General features: G+C 38.7%; 1 protein-coding gene across 1 annotated transcript; it reads right to left on the reverse strand.

The window, feature by feature from the left end:
- Positions 1 to 3,266: 3,266 nt before the first annotated feature.
- On the reverse strand, positions 3,267 to 8,841 carry LOC125472971 (IAA-amino acid hydrolase ILR1-like 6). The gene is made up of 5 exons (XM_048575154.1): positions 8,285 to 8,841; positions 7,526 to 7,651; positions 4,675 to 4,968; positions 4,454 to 4,582; positions 3,267 to 3,922 (listed from the first exon to the last, which is right to left on the reverse strand). The coding sequence occupies exons 1-5, from the start codon at positions 8,807 to 8,809 to the stop codon at positions 3,533 to 3,535; spliced, it is 1,464 nt and encodes a 487-aa protein (XP_048431111.1). The 5' UTR covers positions 8,810 to 8,841; the 3' UTR covers positions 3,267 to 3,532.
- Between the last annotated feature and the right edge of the window lie 13,126 nt (positions 8,842 to 21,967).

Below are 21,967 nucleotides of genomic sequence, written 5' to 3' on the forward strand. Positions count from 1 at the left end.
AGAACTACATTTGTTCTTTGATGCCTTTTTACCTTGAGGCCTGAGGGACTGATGAGTTGGTTGGGTCTCCGACATTTCTTAAGCGTCCCTTCCATCTCTTCAAATGTGTCGTCTTCTTATTCGGCTGTGTTTGCTTTTGGCGAATTGTGTAGACCTATGCCAGTGCATGACAACATTTGGATTGGTTGCCACAATTCTATATATGGGGCAGTCTTTGACAATTTGCCAACATTCCCATTTGTTGAATGATTTGTTGTGGTTCTTCACATTGTAGAATGCTTGTGCTTATAGTGTCTATAAATGTGGGATAAGACAGTATTATAAAATGCGGGTGTAACACAAAAAAGTAAATTATAATATTGATACGGGTTGTGACATCCCACATCGCTCAGGAGAGTGATCCTTAAATGTATATTCCCATCCCTACCTAGCATGAGGCCTTTTGGGAGCTCATTGGCTTCGGGTTCCGTAGGGACTTCGAAGTTAAGCAAGAAGGGGGCTAGAGCAATCCTATGATGGGTGACCACTGGGAAGTTGCTCGTGAGTTCCTAAGCCCAAAGCGGACAATATCATGCTATGGTGGTGGAGCGGGGTAGGGTTATCTGTCCTAGGCCAAAAGGTGACAATATGGTATCAGAGCCTAACCTTGGTCGTGGTGTGTTGACGAGGACGTCGGGCCTCTAAGGGGGGTGGATTGTGACATCCCACATTGCCCAGGGGAGTGATCCTTAAATGTATATTCCCATCCCTACCTACACGAGGCCTTTTGGGAGTTCACGGCTTCGGATTCCGTAGGAACTCCGAAGTTAAGCGAGAAGAGGGCTAGAGCAATCCCATGATGGGTGACCACTGGGAAGTTGCTCGTGAGTTTCCAAAAACAAAACCATGAGGGAATGGTAAGCCCAAAGCAGACAATATCATGCTATGGTGGTGGAGCGGGTCCGGGAAGTGATCCGTCCCGGACCAGGATGTGACAATTTGGTATTAGAGCCTAACCTTGACCGTGGTGTGCCGACGAGGACGTCGGGCCCCTAAGGGGGGTGGATTGTAAGATCCCACATCGCCCAGGGGAGTGATCCTTATATGTATATTCCCATCTCTACCTAGCACGAGGCTTTTTGGGAGCTCATTGGTTTTGGGTTTCGTAGGAACTTCGAAGTTAAGCGAGAATGGGGTGAGAGCAATCCCATGATGGGTGACCCACTGGGAAGTTGCTTGTGAGTTCCCAAAAACAAAAACCATGAGGGAATGGTAAGCCTAAAGCGGACAATATCGTGCTATGGTGGTGGAGTAGGCCTGGGAAGTGATCCACCTCGAGCCGGGATGTGACACGGGTGGAATACATATAAATAAATAAAAATATTGTCACCTGATCCGCTAAACTTGTCCCATTACGCAGATTACCGGAAGCATGAAAGATAGCGTTTTTCCAACAAGTAAAGGATGCGTTGAGTTTTTTCCAACGACCTTGAAGACCTTGACTACTTCTAGCGCCTTTTCCATGTACATTGCAAAACGCTTCCGTAATTTTACTCCACATTTCTCGCTTATCCATCTCATTACCCGTAATCAGGTCATGAGTTGTTTGAACCCAGCATTCACATAATGTAACATCTTCGATGAGCTTCCACGTAGTCACGTTTTTCCACAAAAAAAAAAATTATATTAAAGCTTTGGTTGAAAGTGTTGAAAATATTGAAATGTGGTTTAAGGTGGATGATGATGGTTTGATATTTATAGAAAAAAATAATTAATTTTTTAATTTTTTTTTTGTACTTTAAAAATTTTATTTTTATTAACTTAATTAATTTGAACCGTTGGATTTGAAAAAGATTGAAATCCAATAGCCCAGATGTTGACACGTAATATGACCGTTGTGCCTTTTTTTGTTTTTAAATTTTTGGGGGAAAAATGTGGACCGTTGATCTATGGATCAAACAGTCTATATCACGCCACGTCACTAGCCGTTGGATTTTAAATTCAATTTTTTTTTATCATTGGAAATCCAATGGTCTAGAAAACTAGCCGTTGGAAATCCAACAGCCCATAAATAGCCACGTGGCCACTCACGAGCACAAATTGGTGCACTGCAACAGCGGGCCCCACGCGCCTGACGCAAAAAAAATTTCAGTGGGCTTTGACGTCAGGCTGATGTAAGCCTAACGTCAAATGGCCTAGCTCTTGGGTCTGTCGATTCTAGGTCGGCCCATTGCTTGGCTTGTGGCAGGGGTGGGGCAAAAAAAGGCAGACTGGTCCATTTTTTGAGCTGGGTGCCAGCCTAAAAAGTTCCCTGTGGACTTGCTCATAATAATGCGGTTCAACTTTGCATTTGACGAGAATCGAACCTAAAACCTCTCACTTACAATGAAGTAGACCGCAGTTGTAAGTGACACTTTTAGTTTTATTATTAAATTAGGCTGCTCATTGTATAGCTTAACTGAACTTCCTCTCTTCTTAGTGTAAAAATATCAATGTACTCATAGAAAAAAAAAAAAAAAAAAAAACAACCTATGTCTGGAAAGAAAAGAAAAAGTGCAAGGGAGAAACACAGAGTGCAAAAATTACTATTAGACTTTGGTAAGTAGTTCGGGCATGTTTACTTGGTATGGGAATAAAAATGAATGAGTACGGGATAAACATACTCTGTATTTATCCTATACCTTCATTTTCAGGTATGCGGTATCTAAAATCAATGAGATACACCTAGTTTTACATTTTATTGGTTGTTAATAAACACATGAATAGAAATAATTCATTTCTCGTCGATCCATTTTTTATAAGTGAACATGCTCTCCTTATATTTGTGGACATTTGAGTCATTTGAACCGTTGGTTGTTTGAGTAACACTCATTACACTGAGAAGTGACATTTGATCAACTTTGTGGTAGTCGAGTGTTAGTGGGGTTTGGTATAATAAAAGGATGATTTAACTGGAAGAATGATGACTTTATAATTAATATGGAGATTGTCACACCTAAACATAAAAATTAAAAAATAATGATATCCTTATCATGATTTTATACTACATTTTTTTACCATCTTAAGTGGCAGATGAATTGGACAAGTTACATCATTTAATTTCAATATTTTTATTAATTAAAACATTTAAATAATCTTAGGTAGAAGATGGAGACTCCTCGTATACCATAATCATCATTTAATCAATAATTTTCTATTAATTATTGATTAACATTTTGATTAAATGCTAATTAATTTAGATGATGTGGCTGTCCAACTCATTTGCCATCTAAGATGATAAAGGAATGTAGTATAAATTATGGTAAGAATAACATTATTGAATTAAAAATATTACAACTTACAAACAACATTCTAATACGCAGAAAATGCTGCTGCTTCTACTAGATGATAACTTTGCATCAAAGAAAAGGGGGACAAATCTTACCCTATACTTAGTCCCCTGATCCTAATTAATTAAGCACCCAAAATTTAAGGAGCACATCATCCTTGATTCCTTGTGCCCATCCGAGACAACATCATTAACAATAAAATTTGACCTCGCTGCTGGGTTTATTTAAAATAACCCGTCTGTGGTCACCCGCGACCGCTCGTTGAGGTACCTTTCTGCGATTGTCGCATGAGTTGCAGCCCCAATTGGCAAAACATCTTCGTCGATGAAAAAATAAGGAGAGTGGCCCGTGTGTGTGGACCCCAAGGTCTCGTTCCTGATCCCGATGTAGAAGAAGCCAGCAGGGATGACCTCCGAGTAGAACGAGAAGTCCTCCGCCCCCATCATGGGTGGCACCACCCTGAAGTTGGTGGGGCCCAGCAAATCGATGGCCACTTTGCTCACATGCTCATGCATTTTCTCATCGTTCACTGTTGGAGGGTAGATGGTGTTCTGGTTTTTGAAGAAGTCCACTGTTGCTGAGCATCTGTAAACACTTGCTTGCTCCACAATTACCTGCTTGCCAAATATGCAGATTAACTGCGTCAACTTAGGATGGCAATGATTAACGTTATATAAAAGCAAGTATCTACCAAATAGAATTGAAGAACCTACTTAGATTGCGTTTACTAACATAAAAGAGCTTCATGCAACTGGAACATCGTGATTGTAATATTTCAAGTTCGTTTTACATTTTTATATAAGACAGTTAAACATATGATATTTGTATGATAGAGTCGAGATATCATCACTGCGACATCTTAAGTGTAAGTAAGTTATTCTCTTATGTAAGTACATAAAAGCTGGAGATGAATCGTCATATCAAGTTATCCTTCTAATTTTTATAAGATAAATATAAATACTTTCATGTCGCGGGTTTAATGCACACTTGTCCTTTATCTCTATTGTTCCGTGAATGCAGCACGTCCGCGTGGAGAGGGAGAAGCAGGTCACGGGTTATTTTCCTATGTGTGATGTGGTCAGCAATGATAATTTGAGCTAGCCCCCCTAGAACCAAAGGTGGAGAAGATATAAAAAGTTACAAACCTCTTCAATTCTTTGAAGAATTCTGTAGAAGTTTGTGTTGGAGAAAGCCCTGAAAGTACCACCAAGTACCACAGTGTTGGGTATCATCCCAAGATCATCGCCTCCATTGAATGCAGTTACGGAAACAACCTGAGTGCATGGTAAAACAACATGTTAGGGTTTATCTCAGTAACTTCTTCTCAAATTACAATTTTGCCATGTCGAGAGATAACCTAACAAACCTGCGAGTCCAAAGGGTTTGATTCACGGGATACGATGCCCTGCAAGCTGATGACGGTCGTGGCGGCCGCCAAAACAGGGTCAGTACAGCCTGTGGTTCCACTGATAACAGCTCTGAAGAAGCCACAGCCAGCTAGCAAAGGACCAGGCCTTGACCCGATGACGCCAGTAGGGTGCTCATGGGATACATGAGCTGCAAATATGGCCTCCACATCCTCCAAAGCATCATCTCCGATCATTTGCTTTGCACCATTACCGGCTTCCTCCGCTGGCTGAAACAGCAATATTACAGTTCCCTGTGCATGCAGAGATGTATATTGTCAAGCGATATGTCAAGTCGAATCAACTTAAGACTTCCGGTATAATTCAAAGCATTGCTTATAGATGATGTAAACAACGAAAACTGAATATGTTGGGTAGAAGTTGACGATAGGACGACCAAAAGTCTAGCTTAAAAAATGACATGTGATTGGAAAATTAATCTTCAAATTTCAGGATATGTCATCTTTTTAATTGATTTTTTTTATTTTTTATGTTAATGATCATTGTAGCATAACTAAAAAAGCCCACCGAAATTTTCTTGGTCGAGAAAAACTAATGTGATGAGAAAATGTCATTTCACTCTCCACAGAGTTAAAGGCATCCGAGGCTAACGTATACATAGACTGTGCTAACGACTAATTTATTCTCCATTAGAGCTCTTAACCTCAAATTGGCAATCATGTTATTAACTTATTGTATTGAGCAGTTTTTTTAAGCCAACGCCAAATGCAAAAACTTGAACAGTCTAACATGTATACTCATAGCTGACCTACCAAGCCCCTAAGATTCACACACCATTTTTAACCTTTCTCACATACTTTTTAATTTCCGATTATCAAATAAATAAAAATAAACGAGAATAAAAAAATATAAATTAACAAATTTTTAACATAAATTATTAAAATATAAGAAATAATGTGTGCATAACTCCATGCATGAGAAATGGTCCATAGAAATCTATGTGCTCCTTTACCAGTCCAAGTCCAGTTCTAGATAAAGGACGACTAATCAATTTAGCAATCAATTTATTACTACTCTTCTCGATGTAAGCAATTTATGTAAGGAAATTATATTCACACATCCTAAATTATTCTCTTACATTTATCTAATTTTTTAATATTTTTTTATCAAGTATTAATGGTGTGTAGAAAATATTAAAAAAATTAAAAAAAATGTGAAAAAAATAGTTTAAATGTATGAATATAATCTCTCTTTATGCGTAAGTTTTTCTTCGTATTTTTATAAAAATAATAGAGAAATTTAATTACACGAGCATAGTTTGGTCGGGCAGGTGCACATAGCAATTAAAATCGTTTTATTAAGCCTACGACCAGCTACAATAGAGGACAGACAGGGAATCAATGTCATATTAAAAACCACTAGTCATGTAAAGGTACTTTACATACTTAAAAAGTCTAAAATACCCTCATGTTTGATGAAATCTCTACTAATTAATAAAACACTTATTGTCAACCAAAATCTTATGAAATTATCAGTTTAGCCCTCTAATTAAAAAAGAACATGAATAAGAATTATGGAGTATAAATGTAATTTCATACAACCAAATTTTGTTTTTTTGTTTTCAAAACCTCATCTACATGTAATCCTAACATATCTCTAATTAAAAAAAATAAAAAATAAAAACTTCCCACTTCCATATTTTCTATCACTCTCTTACTATCTCCTTCTATTTCAAAAACAAAAATAAAAAATGTTCTCACACACTTTATGTATACCTATATACTAGTAATTATAAATAAAACTACAACACAAGGAAAAAGAAAAGAAAAAAGAAAAGAAAAAGAAAAAGAAAAGGAAACCAGATTAGTTGACTACGTGTTTAATAATAATAGCATCAATTGAAAACTAGTAAAGCATCAATAATTATTCCACTAAGTGAAAGTTTGGGAATAACAGAAATAGAATACCCTTTAACACAATAAATTTCAAATGTAGTCCTTTATTCTTTTTCTTAACAAAATGAAGTCAAGGAGGTTGTAATGTATCTGTAAGTTTTTTTGGCTACCAATTGATCCTCTTTGTAAGGGAAAAAAAAGTACACCATCATATGATAAAAGTATCAAATAAAAAAGGAATACTTGTCTTAGCTCAAACATGAAAGTCAGGATACAAAAAACACAAGTCAATTAAAAGATATGCGTTACTTGATTAAAAATCAATTAGATTATGTTAACTAAAAATACTTACAGAAATTAAGAAATGAAATGAAAGATAAAATACAATAATAACTTGGATTCCAATAACGAGTTTCATTTCTATGCTACGTAGAACTAAATAACACGACTATTGGATGATTTGAATTTATTGAATTAAAATAAAAACAATAATTCAAATCTATCTAGGCTATCAAAACTTGTAGCACAGAAGAACTTTTTCATAAATTGAAGAGAAAATTAGCTTTTTCATTTTTTTTTTCCATTTAATTACTTATATGGAAGAACCAACTAAAAAACCTTTGAAATGAAGCACATGTGAAACATGACATTGGGAATCGTGTTCATGGCCACAGTTTCTAGGGCAGCCCTATCCACTTGGCCACGGTAACCGAAGTCAGGTATAACAAGACAAATTCATTCTGCCATATTTGGACAAAGTAAGTTTGGACAGTGTCCTTTAAATTAAAGGTCGATACCTTTAATTATCTTTTCTGCCATAACTTGCAAATGCATAAAAAATTTAGAACTCTATAATTTTTCATCTCATATAATTTGTTTTTTGTTTTTTAACTAATTAAGGATTATGTAACTAATTGCTGCAAGAAATTATTAATCATTTGTTAAACCAAATTACCTTCAGAAGGTGTTCACGGTTCTTCAGGATCTTGGCAGCTCCAATTAGCATAGTCACATGCGCATCGTGCCCACATGCGTGCATTTTGCCGGCTACTTTGCTCTTGTGCTCCCATTCAACAGCTTCCTATATATAATTAATATTCCCACATTAGAGCTTACTTTTACATATATATTTTTTATCACAATGTGTTAGGTCGGGCCGATATTTTAATTTGTTTCCCAACATTGACGAATATCATATCATTCATATTTTCTCTTTCTACCTTTTAATCGTACACATTCTTTGTTGTACATGTACTTCTCTGACTCAAGAATCTAAGACAAGTATGTCTGTATTCATCGTACAATCTACATCGAATAAAGGATGTATACAAGAACTAGAGTAAACGACATTTGTACGATCTCATGAACTTTTATTTTTGTGTTAGCATTAAAAGAGGAAAATAAAAACTTGAAATACTTCAAGTTATATTCGATTTTTCGACTTATGATGTGTTATGAAATTGAAATTTGTTTCTCTTTGTCTAATATTAGAATTCAAATGCAAGTATATTGCAGTGCATAACCAATCTAAGATAATTTATCTCAAATTCTTCTCAAAATTTGAAATTAGAAAGGATTTTCAATTTTTTATTTTAAGGAAAAAAAAAACCAGAGAGAGAGAGAGAGAGAGAAAGAAAGAACGGTTCAAGCTTCGTCTACACTGCAGACACCTGTATTCAGCTTCAGGTGAAAAAAATATCAAAATAAAAAATACCTGAATTGGAAGGGCGTCCATGTCAGCCCTGACGGCGACAAATGGCGGACCGCCGGTTCCGATCCAAGCTCGGATTCCGGTTTTAGCCAAAGGATACCGGTAACCGATATCCAACCGGTCCAACTCATCCCGAACCAGCCGGCTCGTCTCGAACTCCTCGAAAGCGAGCTCTGGATGCTCGTGGATCCTCCGCCTCACCGTCTTCAACCACTCCACGTTCTCCGGTCGCTTCGCCAAGCTCAAAACCGCTACCGAGCACGCCTCCGTCCAAACCTCGCAGCTCTGAGGAGACGACGACGGCGGTGATGTTGGCGGAGAGGTTAGCGCTTGGAGGCTCAGATTCTTTCGAGCTTCGGGGCTTGCCTTGCAGCTGGGGCAACAGTCATCGAGCTCGAAGAACGCGTGGCTGTGATCGCCGGACGGCGTCGTCTCGGCGGGTGAAATTAGCGAACCGAGGACGAAGATGGAGATTATTAATAATGAATTTGTGTAGATTAGTTTTGTTTTGGTTTGATTAAAATTCATTTTGAGAGAGAGAGAGAGAGAGAGAGAGAGAGGGTTTGGGGATGGAGTTGATTGGAAATTATGAGAGAGGGAGAGAGATGAGGGGAGTTGAGGTAATGGGATGGGGAAATTTGAGCACGTGGGGATAAAAGATGGTAATAGAAGAAGAGATTTTCAGTACGTTCGGAATACTAATTAGTGTATTAAATGTCTTTATAATTTTATATAATGAAATTAGCATATTGAAATTTTTTATCATTGACGGACGAGGGAATTTAAGCACGTGGGGGAAATAATATTTCTATTATATAATTGTTTTTTTCTTCAAGGAAGGAGCTGAGAAGGGCGTGTGGCGTCGAAATTCGAACGCCAATTGTGGGGACCAGCACTCTCGGGATGGGTTTTCGATGAGACTCCTTGACGGGTAACTTCCTATCGTGTCCCTCTTTTCTACTGTAACTTCCACCGTTGCGACTTTTCGTACCAAAACGTTTACGTTTCTAATTTTATTTTATTTTAAGTGAATTGTTATTGATATTTTAAAAATCTTATTTTATCTTTTAAATTTTTTATATTTGGAAAGAAAAATACACTTGTGGAGTGTAGAATGAGATTTTTGGAATGCCAAAACACTTTCCTATTTTAATCGTAAATATAAAGTTTTACTTACTCTTATACGACCCCAAAAAAAAAAAAAAAAATAGGGGACGCTACGTGAAAACTGTGCAACCAATGATGTATTTTTTAGTGTGTAGAAAACACAATTTAGTATACTAAATATAATATAATTAATTAAAGAAATTAAAAAATTAAAAATTTCAATTCATTATACTACGACACTTAAAAAGTATCAAATTGTATTTTTAGCGCGGTGAATAATTTTTTCCTAACAATCGAATAAGACATTATATGAATATATGACAATCATTAATGTCGTAAATGGTGCAAGTAGAAACATACATTAGTTGCAAAATAGTTTTTCTCCACCTAGTGAGGGTGGGTGCTGTGTAAATTTAAAATGAAACTTTAAGGAATATCAAATACTGATTTAGATGAAATATAAGAATTTCTCTAATATTTAACTAATATGTAGGTAATATTGAAGAAATATGTTGATTTTAGCTGCAATTTAAAGTTTTTCTGACATATGATGAAATCTAGAGTTCACAGTCTTTCCATATCTTTCTCTAATTTTTTTTTTTTGATATTTTCACAAAAATATCAACTGTAGGGCAGAAATTTCAAGCCCTTGTAACAAGATTAAGAAAAATAAGTAGTGGAAGTTTACCTCCACTGAAAAGCAAACTCTTTCTATTTACTTTGCTTCATGCTGCTTGGTTGAACCGTCAATGTCAACTTGTCACGTTATTATATCAATGAAAAATAAATGTGTGGTTCGAGAGATAAAAAATTGCAATTATAAAATCAAAGAGCTAAAGTTCGTTTGGTTGATGGCCAAAAGAAAAAAAAAAATGTTCCTTTTTAATTACAGATACTGATATAGTTGATGTATCAAGACACATGATCGTAGAACACAACATAAATCAAAGACACAATTTTGCTTTTATATTTTTGGGTAAATGACAAAAAAACTTCTTTAATTATTGGTCTGACGACACTTTCATAACTCATTTTTTACAAGGGACAATGTCATACTTCATCTTACGAATTTGTGATAATGTCAGACCTCTATCAATTTATCTGTTAATTTATCTGTTAAGTACTGACGTGGCTTGAGACGGGGGCCACTCACTAATCCAATTGGGTTAAAATATAATTAAATATATTTTTAATAATTCAATATTATAGAATTAAAAAATTAAAAATAAAAAAAAAATTTATTTTTTAAAATGGCCTAGGGGTGCGGGCCTCCCCTTTCCTCCACCTGTACCAACCTTATTCTTCTTCTATTTGACAGCCACCAAAACCCAAAAACCTTCCTCCACCCGTCCCCCCAACCTTCCCCAACCCACCCCCATCCCCCACCTCTTCCTTTCCCTTACCTCTTCCTGTCCCTTTCGAACCCAAACCCAAACCCTAATTCCCCATTTTTAAATAGAAGCCCTCGACCCCATCGCTCTGATTCTCTCACAGAACCCTAATCCAGATCAGCATCCAGTCCCCTTGAGGTTCACCACCGATAGCTACTATATGGAGAGAGGACCTAGATACAGAGCCTACACGGAACTCAGAGAATCGCGACTAAGGAGGAAGTACATGAGCCCAGAGGAGTCCGAAGAACCCGAATTGAAACTGACCCCATTGAAGAAACAAGTCAAATTTTAGACCCATCTGACCGTTTCGCAAAAAGGGTATTCCGTTCTCGCTCAATCAATGCTTGATTTCTCACCCGTGTTGCGGAAAGAGAACCGCAAGCAGTCGTCGAGGCTTCCGTCGATGCAGAAGATGACTCCGCCAGCAAAGAGTTGGGCGAAAGCCAGGGGAATGACAGTCTTCCACACAACACATATAACAGAGAGAAGTCACCGCCGATGATTTCATTACGCTGCTCGCTGCCACTGCTAATTCCGCCACATGTCCCCTAGCTCTCTCCCTGCTTTATTTGATCCTCAATCCTCGGGCCCCGCACCATTTCTTCGGCGACCTAACGGCACCGTATTGTCACAAGTTCCCAGGCGAGCTCCATCAGCTACACTCTTCGTGATCGTGCTTTGGCTGAAACGATGCTGTTGTCGGGCACTCCGCAGCCAAACAAGCTGTGGAAAGGGGTTTTTGCAGTGGCCAGAATCATGACCACGCTTGTCACCTACGCTGTTCTCCAAGTCCCTAATTCCCTAGCATTTCTCTAATTCTTCAAATCGATCTCCGTTTTAGCGACAGAAATGTTGAATCTTTTGCTTCGATTTCTTGCAGGAGAAGATCATAAGAGTGTCGTACGGCGACGACAAGGCATTTTTCAAGTACTCGTTTTTCCTCGTCTTCTGCAACCGCATCACGATGTCGGCGATATCAGTTGGAGCTTTGTGGTCCAGAAAGAAGGCTCTGGATCCTGTTGCTCCGGTTTACAAGTACGGCCTCGTATCAATTTCAAACATACTAACCATTACGGGTGGAGGAAGGTTTCTGGGTTTTGGTGGCTATCAAAGAGAAAAAGATGGTTGGTGCGGGTGGAGGAAAGGGGAGGCCCGCACCCCTAGGCCATTTTAATTTTTTTAATTTTTAAATTCTTAAAATTTTAATATTTAATTATTAAAAATATATTTAATTATTTTCTAATCCAGTTGGATTAGTGAGTGGATGTCACATTCCCGTCCGAGGCGGATCACTTCCCGGCCCCACTCCACCACCGTAGCACGATATTGTCGACTTTGGGCTTACCATTCCCTCACGGTTTTGTTTTTGGGAACTCACGAGCAACTTCCCAGTGGGTCACCCATCATGGGATTGCTCTAGCCCCCTTCTCGCTTAACTTCGGAGTTCCTACGGAACCCGAAGCCAGTGAGCTTCCAAAAGGTCTCGTGCTAGGTAGAGATGGGAATATACATTTAAGGATCACTCCCCTGGGCGATGTGGGATGTCACAATCCACCCCCCTTAGGGGCCCGACATCCTCGTCGGCACACTTCTGCCCAGGGATTGGCTCTGATACCAATTGTCACATCCCGGCCCGGGGCGGATCACTTCCCTGGCCCACTCCACCACCGTAGCACGATATTGTCCGTTTTGGGCTTTCCATTCCCTCACGGTTTTGTTTTTGGGAACTCACGAGCAACTTCCCAGTGGGTCACCCATCATGGGATTGCTCTAGCCCCTTTCTCGCTTAACTTCGGAGTTCCTACGGAACCCGAAGCCAGTGAGCTCCCAAAAGGCCTCGTGCTAGGTAGAGATGGGAATATACATTTAAAGATCACTCCCCTAGGCGATGTGGGATGTCACAGTGGACCCCGTCTCTAGCCACGTCAGAACTTAACAGAGAAATTAACAGAAAAACTAACGGAGGTATGACATTGTCACAAATTTGTAAGATGAGGTATGACATTGTCATTTTAAAAATATGAGGTATGAAAGTGTCGTTCAACCCATAGTCGAAGTAGTTTTATGTAATTTACCCTATATTTTTAGTCTACAAGTAGACAGCTTGAAGACGAAATAAAGAAATCCAATTACCAGAAACTCATAGAAACATAGAAAAATGGTGATCTTAATAGCATGGACAAATTGAAAGCTTTGAAATTTAAAATAAAAGGATGCAAAAAGAGAGAAGCTTTTGGTTTTGGGTTGGATTTGATTTGCGTATACTACCAACTAATGCTGGATAGCATGAAAATAATAGAAAAATGGAACCTGGGAGTTGGGTTTGGTATTTTTCTGACCAGGTAGCCATGCCAATGTTGGATAGATGATTGAAGTTGATGATGGTGATGATGATGATGTTACAGCCCATCCTTTTCTTTTGCCTTTTTTTTTTTAATTTTTAATTTTTTAATTTTTTATTTAAAAAAAATGATATATGTGTGTGTATGTCTATATATATATGATTTTAGACTGTTCATTAATATGTGTGATTTGATTAAAATATGTGTAATTTGTATTGGAATGAAAAAATAAAAAAAATTGTTAAAGGGTGTTAATTGATGACTTATTAGATTAACGGGTTAGATTTGGGTGACTCGTTAACTAAACAGGTTGAGTTTAATGGGTCGGGTTGAAACCAACCCAAATCCAATAAACCTGACCTGTTTACAAGTGCACTTACACGTGCATGACTTGTAAGAATATCTTCTCAGGAAAAAAAAAAAAAAACTTGTAAGAATATAAAGAGAGCAAAATGATGAACAAATTTAATTTGGGTTGGGGGTAAATATAATATTACAAACGTATTATTTTCTATACATGTAGCTCAAAACACCTTACCTTTAATTTTTTGAGGGAAAAAAAGTTTTTTTTTTTTAATTTTTTTAATTTTTTTTAATTTTTATTTTTTGAGAAAAGATCTGACCTTTAATTTAAAGTTTTGAACAAATGATATTTTCTATACTAAAAAGGAGGAGGAGGTGCTTAGCCTTATAATGAGCTAGTAATAATGTAGTTCAAATTCGCATTTGGTGAGAATCGAATCTAAGACCTCTCACTTCCAAGTGAAGAGGAATATCACTAGATCGTAATACTAAGTGAAAAAAAAGTAAAAATATAAACATGTTAATAATATTTAGGGTAAAGTACAAAAAACTACCTCAGCTATTGATATCACGACACTTTTATACCTCATCTTTTAAAATTGACAATGTCATACCTTCTCTTACGAATTTGTGCCAATGTTATACCTTCCGTTAGTTTGACGTGAATTTCTCAGTTAAGTGCTGACGTAGCTTGATTCATGACCCACTTTTTATTAAAAAATTATTAAAAACTAAAAAAAAAATCATTTAATATTTTTTAAATATTAAAATAATAAAGAAAAGTAATAAAAAAAAAAACAAAAAAACAAAACCAAACCTTTCGTCCCTTTCCCCCCTTTCTCCCTCCCTCCCTCCCTCATCTACCTGTTGCAACCCAAAAAACAAAAGAAGAAAAAAAAAAAAAACTTCATCCCTTCCCTTTCCCCCCCGCGTTCTTCTCTCTTCTCCCCCACCCCCCACCCCCCACCCCTTCTTCTCCCCCACCCGAGCCCCTACCTGCAACCCAGAAAAAAAAAATAAAAAAAATCCCAGTTCGTCTTCCCCACGCATCCACCCTCCGCACCCACCCTTGCACCCACCCAACCTTGCACCCACCCCTCGCAGAATCGGCTTGGCGAACGGGATCTGGGTTTTTTTTTCTTTTTCTTCTTCTTCTTCTTCTTCTTTTTGGGTTGCAGGGGGTTGGATTTGTTTTGGGGGGAGGGGGGGACGAATTGTGTTGGGGTTTTTTTTTTTTTTTTTTTTTTTTCTTCTTCTTCTTCTTCTTCTTCTTTGGGGGGTTAGGGGTTGATGGCTTTTCAATTTTTTTTTTTTTTTTGGTTGAAGAGTAAGCAGGGAAGAAGATGAAGATGGGGAGAGAGAGAAGGGGGGGAGGGGGTAAAAGGGACGAAAGGTTTTGATTTTTTATTTTTGTTTTGTTTTTTAACTTTTCTTTATTATTTTAATATTTAAAAATATTAAATGATTTATTTTTAGTTTTTTTAATATTTTTTTAATTTTTTAATAGAAAGTGGGGTTTGGATTAAGCCACATTAGTATTTAACTGACAAATTAACGACAGACTAACAGAAGGTATAACATTGGCACAAATTTGTAAGATAAGGTATGACACTGTCAATTTAAAAAATGAGGTATGAAAGTGTCGTGACACCAATAGTTAAGGTAGTTTTTTGTACTTTACCCTAATATTTATGTTAAGTATAAATGTATTGTGAAACTTAAATGCATTTAAAATAAACAAAAATTATAAATTCTACCACTACAGCTGGCACCTACTTCAAGTACCACCTAATTTCTCATTTCTCAATTTTTTTTATTTGTTTATTTTTATGTTTTGGAATAGGTCAATATGAATTTATACACTGCAATCCAATGTTTGTTTCATGATTCTAATTTTTACATTTGGATCTAGATGTTACATTGTCATGTTAGTTTTCTGTTTTCATTTTTCCATCACTCACACGCCTCCTACACTTCACACCTCATGCGACTCTTTATTTTCACATTTGGATTCAGATACTGCAATGCAGTGTTTGTTTCCTAATTTTTTTTTTGTTTTACATTTGGATTCAGACATTATTACAATGCAGTGTTTATTTTCTTGTTTTGTTTTTTTACATTTTGATTCAAATGCTGCGTTGTAGTGTTTGTTTCATTGTTCCTTTTTTTTCCATCATTCACATGTTTCCTATGTTTCAGACCTCACGTGACTTTTGATTTTGACATTTGGATTCAGACACTGCAATGTAGTGTCCATTTCCTAATTCGGTTTTTTTACATTATTTTTACGTTCAGGTTCTGACACTGCAATACAACGTTAGTTTCTTGGTTCTGTTTTTCTACATTTTGATTCAGACCCTGCGTTGGAGTGTTCGTTTTCTTGTTCTTAAATGCATACCATTGAACTTTATGCTCTCTCATCTCATCATTACTCTCTTGGCAAGCTCCTCTACTTAACTGGACTAGCTCTCCTCTGCTTAATCTTTTATAAAATATTTATTCGCCGAATTAATCAAATCAAACCCTATCATCGTGGGCACCCCCCTCCCCCCACCCCTAAAATTCATCGTGGGCATGTGAGGCTCTTGGCCTTGACCTAAGGTGTTATTTGTTTTGTAGGTGCAATTTTGTCCAAGAACAAGAAGGAAGAAATTTGCATCCACAAATTGTTGCTTTCATTGAGAGTTGAGTCACACACTCGTAGAAGACTGTCGCATCTAAGGTCTTTCGTTTTCTTGTTCATTTGAGGATTTTTCGTATGTTCTTATTCTTAGAATTTTTGTTTCTAAAAATTATTTGGTAAAACATAAAAGAAAAGTACAATGGCAAGGGATTCGAAAACCTCGACGAATGGAAATTCCAACGTTTAAGGATTAGGACTGCGACGATCTACAAGGCTCAACACAACGATGAGTGGAGCGGCACCACCCCTACGAGGCACCACCATGGTAATCATCATAGTGGTTACCATTGTAGTTACTTATGACGCCAAGGCCACGACCCAACCTGTGCCACTTCAACCTTCAAGGACCCAAGCCCTAGCCGAGTCGACCCTTGCCATCCAAACCTAATGCATTGTCAAGTTGAGCCCAAGCCTTGCACCCACGTTCACCACATGCCGAGTAGCCCATTCCCATGGCCCAACCTGCTCCCGAGGCTTTCCAAGTAGCCCACATCGGTCCAAGATTAGTCCAACCATCCAGACTTCAAATTTCTGGACCCACGATTGAACCCGGAGCATTCTTACCACACTTCTCCGCGGATCTGACATTCTTCAATTCAAATCTCACGCTCAGAGCCTACCACACTTCCACTGCTCAAGGTGATGCATTCCTTCTAACCTTTTCCAATCCAAATGGCGAATAACACTTGTCTCGACAAGTCATAGAGTTGACGAGCACTCTTGCACAATAGACAACCTTGGTGAACAACATAAGCAGCACCCTTCACGGACGAGATTGAATAGGTAGAACCTCCGCACAAGTTTAGCATACCACATTTCACATCTTTCAAAGGAGATGAAGATCTGGAAAGGCATTTGAAGCATTATCGAAGCGCAATGATCCTTTAATGGAACAACGATGCTGTTATGTGCAAGATATTCGCCATTACTTTGCAAGGCGAGGCACGAGATTGGTTCCGCACCTTGCCACCGCAATCCATCCGGAGTTTTGATGATCTTTGTTTTCACCAAAGAATATTCATCATACCGCTCAATCAAGAAAAAGTCCGACCATTTGTTCAACGTGAAGAAGAACCCAAAAGAGTCACTCCGTGACTACGTGAAGAGGTTCAAAGCAGAAAAAGGCGAAGATAGTCGGATGTGACAACTCGATAGCAAGTGCAACTTTCCAAAAAAGACTTCCAACAAACCACTTACTGTTCGGAAAGTTGATTATGAAAGAAGATCTAACTCTGGCAGACTCTTTCGCTCTGGCAGAGAAGCATACATTATGGGACGAGGCTCGATGAGTAGATAAGGCGCTAGAGCAGCCTCGAAAAGAGTCGGCAGTGGCTTAAAAGAAGGTTGATGGGAAGCAGTCCGGCAAAAGCAGGCTAGAGGCCAAGTGCAGGGAGCAACCCACAACCAAGGAAGGCCTGACGACTAAGAACTACTCTAAGTTCTCAATCCCAATCCACCAAATCCTTCGCGACGTCAAGAATAAACCGTGGTTTAACCTACCGAAATAATCAAAGGGAGATACTTCCAAGTGAGATCACACCAAGTATTGCGCATTCCACCGAGGTCATGGTCACACAACCGACGACTGCTACACTTGGAAGAACTACCTAGAGAAACTCGTAAAAGAAGGCAAGGTTGATAGATACTTGGACAAGCCAGCTGTGCAGCTTAGAAGGAATACAAACGACGACCAATAGCCACCAACCAAAACGATTCAGATCAATGGCATCTTCGCCGAATCAAAGCACTTGGGGGCCACCAACAATTGCAAAAAGAGAAAGATCCAGCAGGCTCTACTAGTCTCACAGATCCAAGCAGTCGATACCCAACATAGACCCATCATTGGCGTCATCGAGCAGGATGCCGAAGGCGTTGACTTTACACACGACGATGCACTAGTATTATCTGTCCAACTAACCTATGCTATAGTCGACAGAATGATGGTTGACAATGGAAGTGTAGTTAACCTACTTTAGCTTTCAGTAATTCAGAAGATAGCCCTGGGAAGCACAATTATACGCCAAGAAGTGGTACTCATCAGATTTAACAGGCACACCTCGACTGTTATCGGCCACATCACACTTGACGTGAAAACACTGTCAGTTGTCTCAAAGCAGACATTCATGATCTTAAGCGACCCATCTCCCTACAATGAGATTCTTCGGAGACCTTGGTTGATCAAGCTGGATGCCGTCACTTCCGTTAAGTATAAAAAAAATTTGATTTCGTATCCCGGGAGGAAGAGTCAGAGAGATCAAGTTTGATTAGGCCACATCTCGACGATGCACTGTGTAACTATTGAAGGAATCAAAGAAGAGAACCTTTACCTTCGTAGACACTACTGAGGTCCAAAGGGACGAAGAAGCTACCAAATAGCAATTACAGCAAGTGGATCAAGAAAATGGTGCTCAAACAGATGAGATAGGATGGAAACTCGAAGAGGATGCTAATGACATCATTCTTGATCCCCAGTAACCGAAAAAGATGGCTAGAATCGACTCACATATAAGCCCAGTTGAGAAGGAAGAGCTCATGACTTTCCTTAGGGAAAATCGTGACGTCTTTGCATGGTCACCTTCTGACATGCCTGACATCAACCCCAAGATAGCTTGTCACAAGTTGCATGTCGACCCCACTACCAAACCAGTGATCTAAAAGAGAAGACATTTAGCACTTGAGTGAGTAGTGATCATCGAAGTGGAAATTGACAGGCTACTAGAGGCCGGATTCATAGAAGAAGTAGCACACTCTGCACGTTTAAGCTTAGCCGAAAATGAAGAGCTCGCGACTTTCCTTAGGGAAAATCGTGACGTCTTTGCATGGGCACTTTCAACATGCACAGCATCAACTCCAAGATAGCTTGCCACAAGTTGCACGTCGACCCTCGCTGCCAAACCGGTGTTCCAAAAGAGAAGACATTACACACCCGAACGAGTAACGATCATCGATGCGGAAATTGACAAGTTACTGGAGGCCAAATTCATAGAAGAGGTAGCACACTTTGCATGGCTTGCCAACGTCGTGTTAGTCATGAAGAAAGAGAAGGAGAAATAGAAGTTTGCGTAGACTACACCGACCTTAACAAAGCATGCCCAACAGATCCTTATCCGCTTCCCCAGATCGATCTATTGGTCGAACTTCTGGGAACCAGCTGCTAAGCTTCTTGGACGCGTACTCCGGCTATAACCAAATAGCCATGTACGAGCCCAACAAAGAGAAAACCTTATTCGTGATCGAGCGAGGCACTTACTGCTATAAGGTCATGCCCTTTGGCCTTAAGAACGCAGGAGCCACTTACCAAATGTTAGTAAACATGGTGTTCAAGAAGCAAATTGGGGTAACCATGGAGGTCTATGTCGATGACATCATGATAAAGGGCAAGCAGCGGCAAGACCATATCGGCAACCTGGCGGAAACTTTTAACATCCTCAGAAACTACAAGATGAAAGTCAACCTCACCAAATGCACATTCGGAGTATCTTCAGGCAAATTCTTAAGGTACCTAGTAATCCAACGAGGAATCAAAGCACATCCTAAGCAAATCCGAGCTATCCTAGAGATGAAATCTCCCACTACCTTGAAGGAGATCCAAAGCTTGACTATACGAGTAGCCAATTTCAACTACTTTTTTTCGTAGTCCACCGATTGATGCAAGCCCTTTTTTAAGGCTATTAAGAGGGCACAACAAGACAAATGGGATGAAGAGTGCCAAAGAGCTTTCCAAGACCTGAAGAAATATCTTACATTACCTCCCTTACTATCCAAGCTGGAAGCAATGGAGGACTTATACATCCACTTGGCAGTCTCAAAAGTAGCAGTAAGCTCTGCCCTTATACGGAAAAGCTGGGGGCCCAACTGCAGGTGTTTTACACTTCTAAAACTCTTCTCGATGCGGAAACTAGATACCCAAAGATCAAAAAAATTAATTTTGGCGCTAGTTGGAGGACTTATACATTCATAGCCTAAAGGAATAATAATTGGAAATTGGTTTGTATACATATATCATGTGTGGAGAAGGACCCTCTAACTAGCCTTTCACCCATTTAATTCACCCAAATTCACCCAAATTCGTTTTTACAAAGTGTTTTATACAAAATTTCTGTTTTAAGTTATAAATTTTGCAAAAACAATCCCCCTTTCATTTAGTCTTGTTATTTGAGGTAAAATCTGTTTTCTTTTAGTCTTTTGAGTCAAGTTAAGTTCTATTTTCGTCAAAATCACTTGTTAGGTCTAAAATTGAGTCTTTTTGAGTGTTTGTTGCTGTTTTAAGTGATTTAAGTTAGTTTTGAGTCTATAGAGTCTAATTTAGTGTTTTTGAGTCTTAATTGTATTGATTAGCATCCCTAGTTAATCCCTAGTCTAGAACGATCCCTACTTGCATATATACTACAATTGTCACAAATAGGGTTTAATTTGTGTGTCAAGTTAATTTTCACATCAAATTTTGGCGCCGTTGCTGGGGATTAACAAATTTGCTAAACCCTTTTGTTTGTGTTGTGTCAAAGTGTCTTTGGTGTGTCTTTGTATCTTTTTGTTTATGGTTGCCATGCCCTTTAAATTGGTTACTGATTTATTTTTGTTTTAGGTACTAGTTTATGACTAGTCGTTCTCAACCTATTCGTACAAACATATTGGATTTTGACGACGATTTTGAACGAACTTTGAGAAGAAAGAGGAAGCAACCGGAACCTAATCCACCTAGTTCAAGTTCAGAGTCCGAATCTGAATTTGAAGAAGAAGAAAGCATGGCGACGGACAATCGAACAATCAAAGAACTTTTGGCCTTGGGATTAGACAATGCCATGCCTTTATGCATTCAATATCCTGTGGCAGCCCAAGGCAAGACCGATGAGTTCGAATTGAAGTCTAGCTTGTTGGATCACATTCCCAAATACCATGGGCTGTCCATGGAAGATCCAAACAAACATATTAAGGAGTTTGAAGTGGTATGTTCAAGCATGACACCCATCAATGTCGATGGGAACATTTTGAAGATGAAGGCCTTTCCATTATCTGTTTTGGAAAAGGCTAAAGATTGGCTATACGAATTGGCACCCGGAACCGTCACTTCTTGGGAAAGCATGAAGCGGGCATTCTTAGAGAAATTCTTCCCAACTTCAAGAGTGATTGTTTTGAGGAAGAAAATTAGTGGCATTCAACAAAACCAAGGGGAGTTTTTTCCAGCATATTATGAATGTTTCAAGACTCTAATTGCATCTTGCCCTCAACATCAAATGAAGGAAGAACTTTTAATTCAATATTTCTATGAAGAACTCCTTCCAATTGAGAGACAAATGCTAGATGCCTCGGTGGAAGGTGCTTTGGTTGACAAAACGTCGGTGGCTGCCAAGGTCTTAATTGCAAATCGAGCCTTGAATGCACAACAATACGAAGGTGTTGGACAAAGAGACACCCCACGACAACAAGTGAATGAGGTAAGTGCAATTTCTGAAATTCAATCTCAATTAGCTAATCTCACTATGCTTGTGTCTCAGGTTGTTGAAGGATCCAAAGTGCAAGGAAGTACACCAAGTGTGTGTGGCGTGTGCTCTATGCAGGGGCACCTCAATGATCAATGTCCTCAATTGATAGAGAATGGAGGATGGGAAAGTGCCAATGCCATAGGTTATCAAGGCCAAAATCCGCAAAGGAATGATCCATACTCAAATACATACAACCTGGGATAGAGAGATTACCCAAATTTCAAGTGGAGGGAGCCTCAACAACCTCAAACTCACGGCAATGGAGGAGGATTTCATCCACCACCTCTTGGGATATATCAAAAACCATTCGCACAATCTCAACCTCAATCACAACCAAATTTAGGTTTGTCAATGAATAATGATAATGTTCTTCA

This window comes from the organism of the source record quoted next, unplaced genomic scaffold (assembly GCF_019419815.1).
Source record: "Pyrus x bretschneideri cultivar Hongxiangsu unplaced genomic scaffold, Pyrus_bretschneideri_v1 Contig78, whole genome shotgun sequence".
In the NCBI taxonomy this organism is placed as follows: domain Eukaryota; kingdom Viridiplantae; phylum Streptophyta; class Magnoliopsida; order Rosales; family Rosaceae; genus Pyrus; species Pyrus x bretschneideri.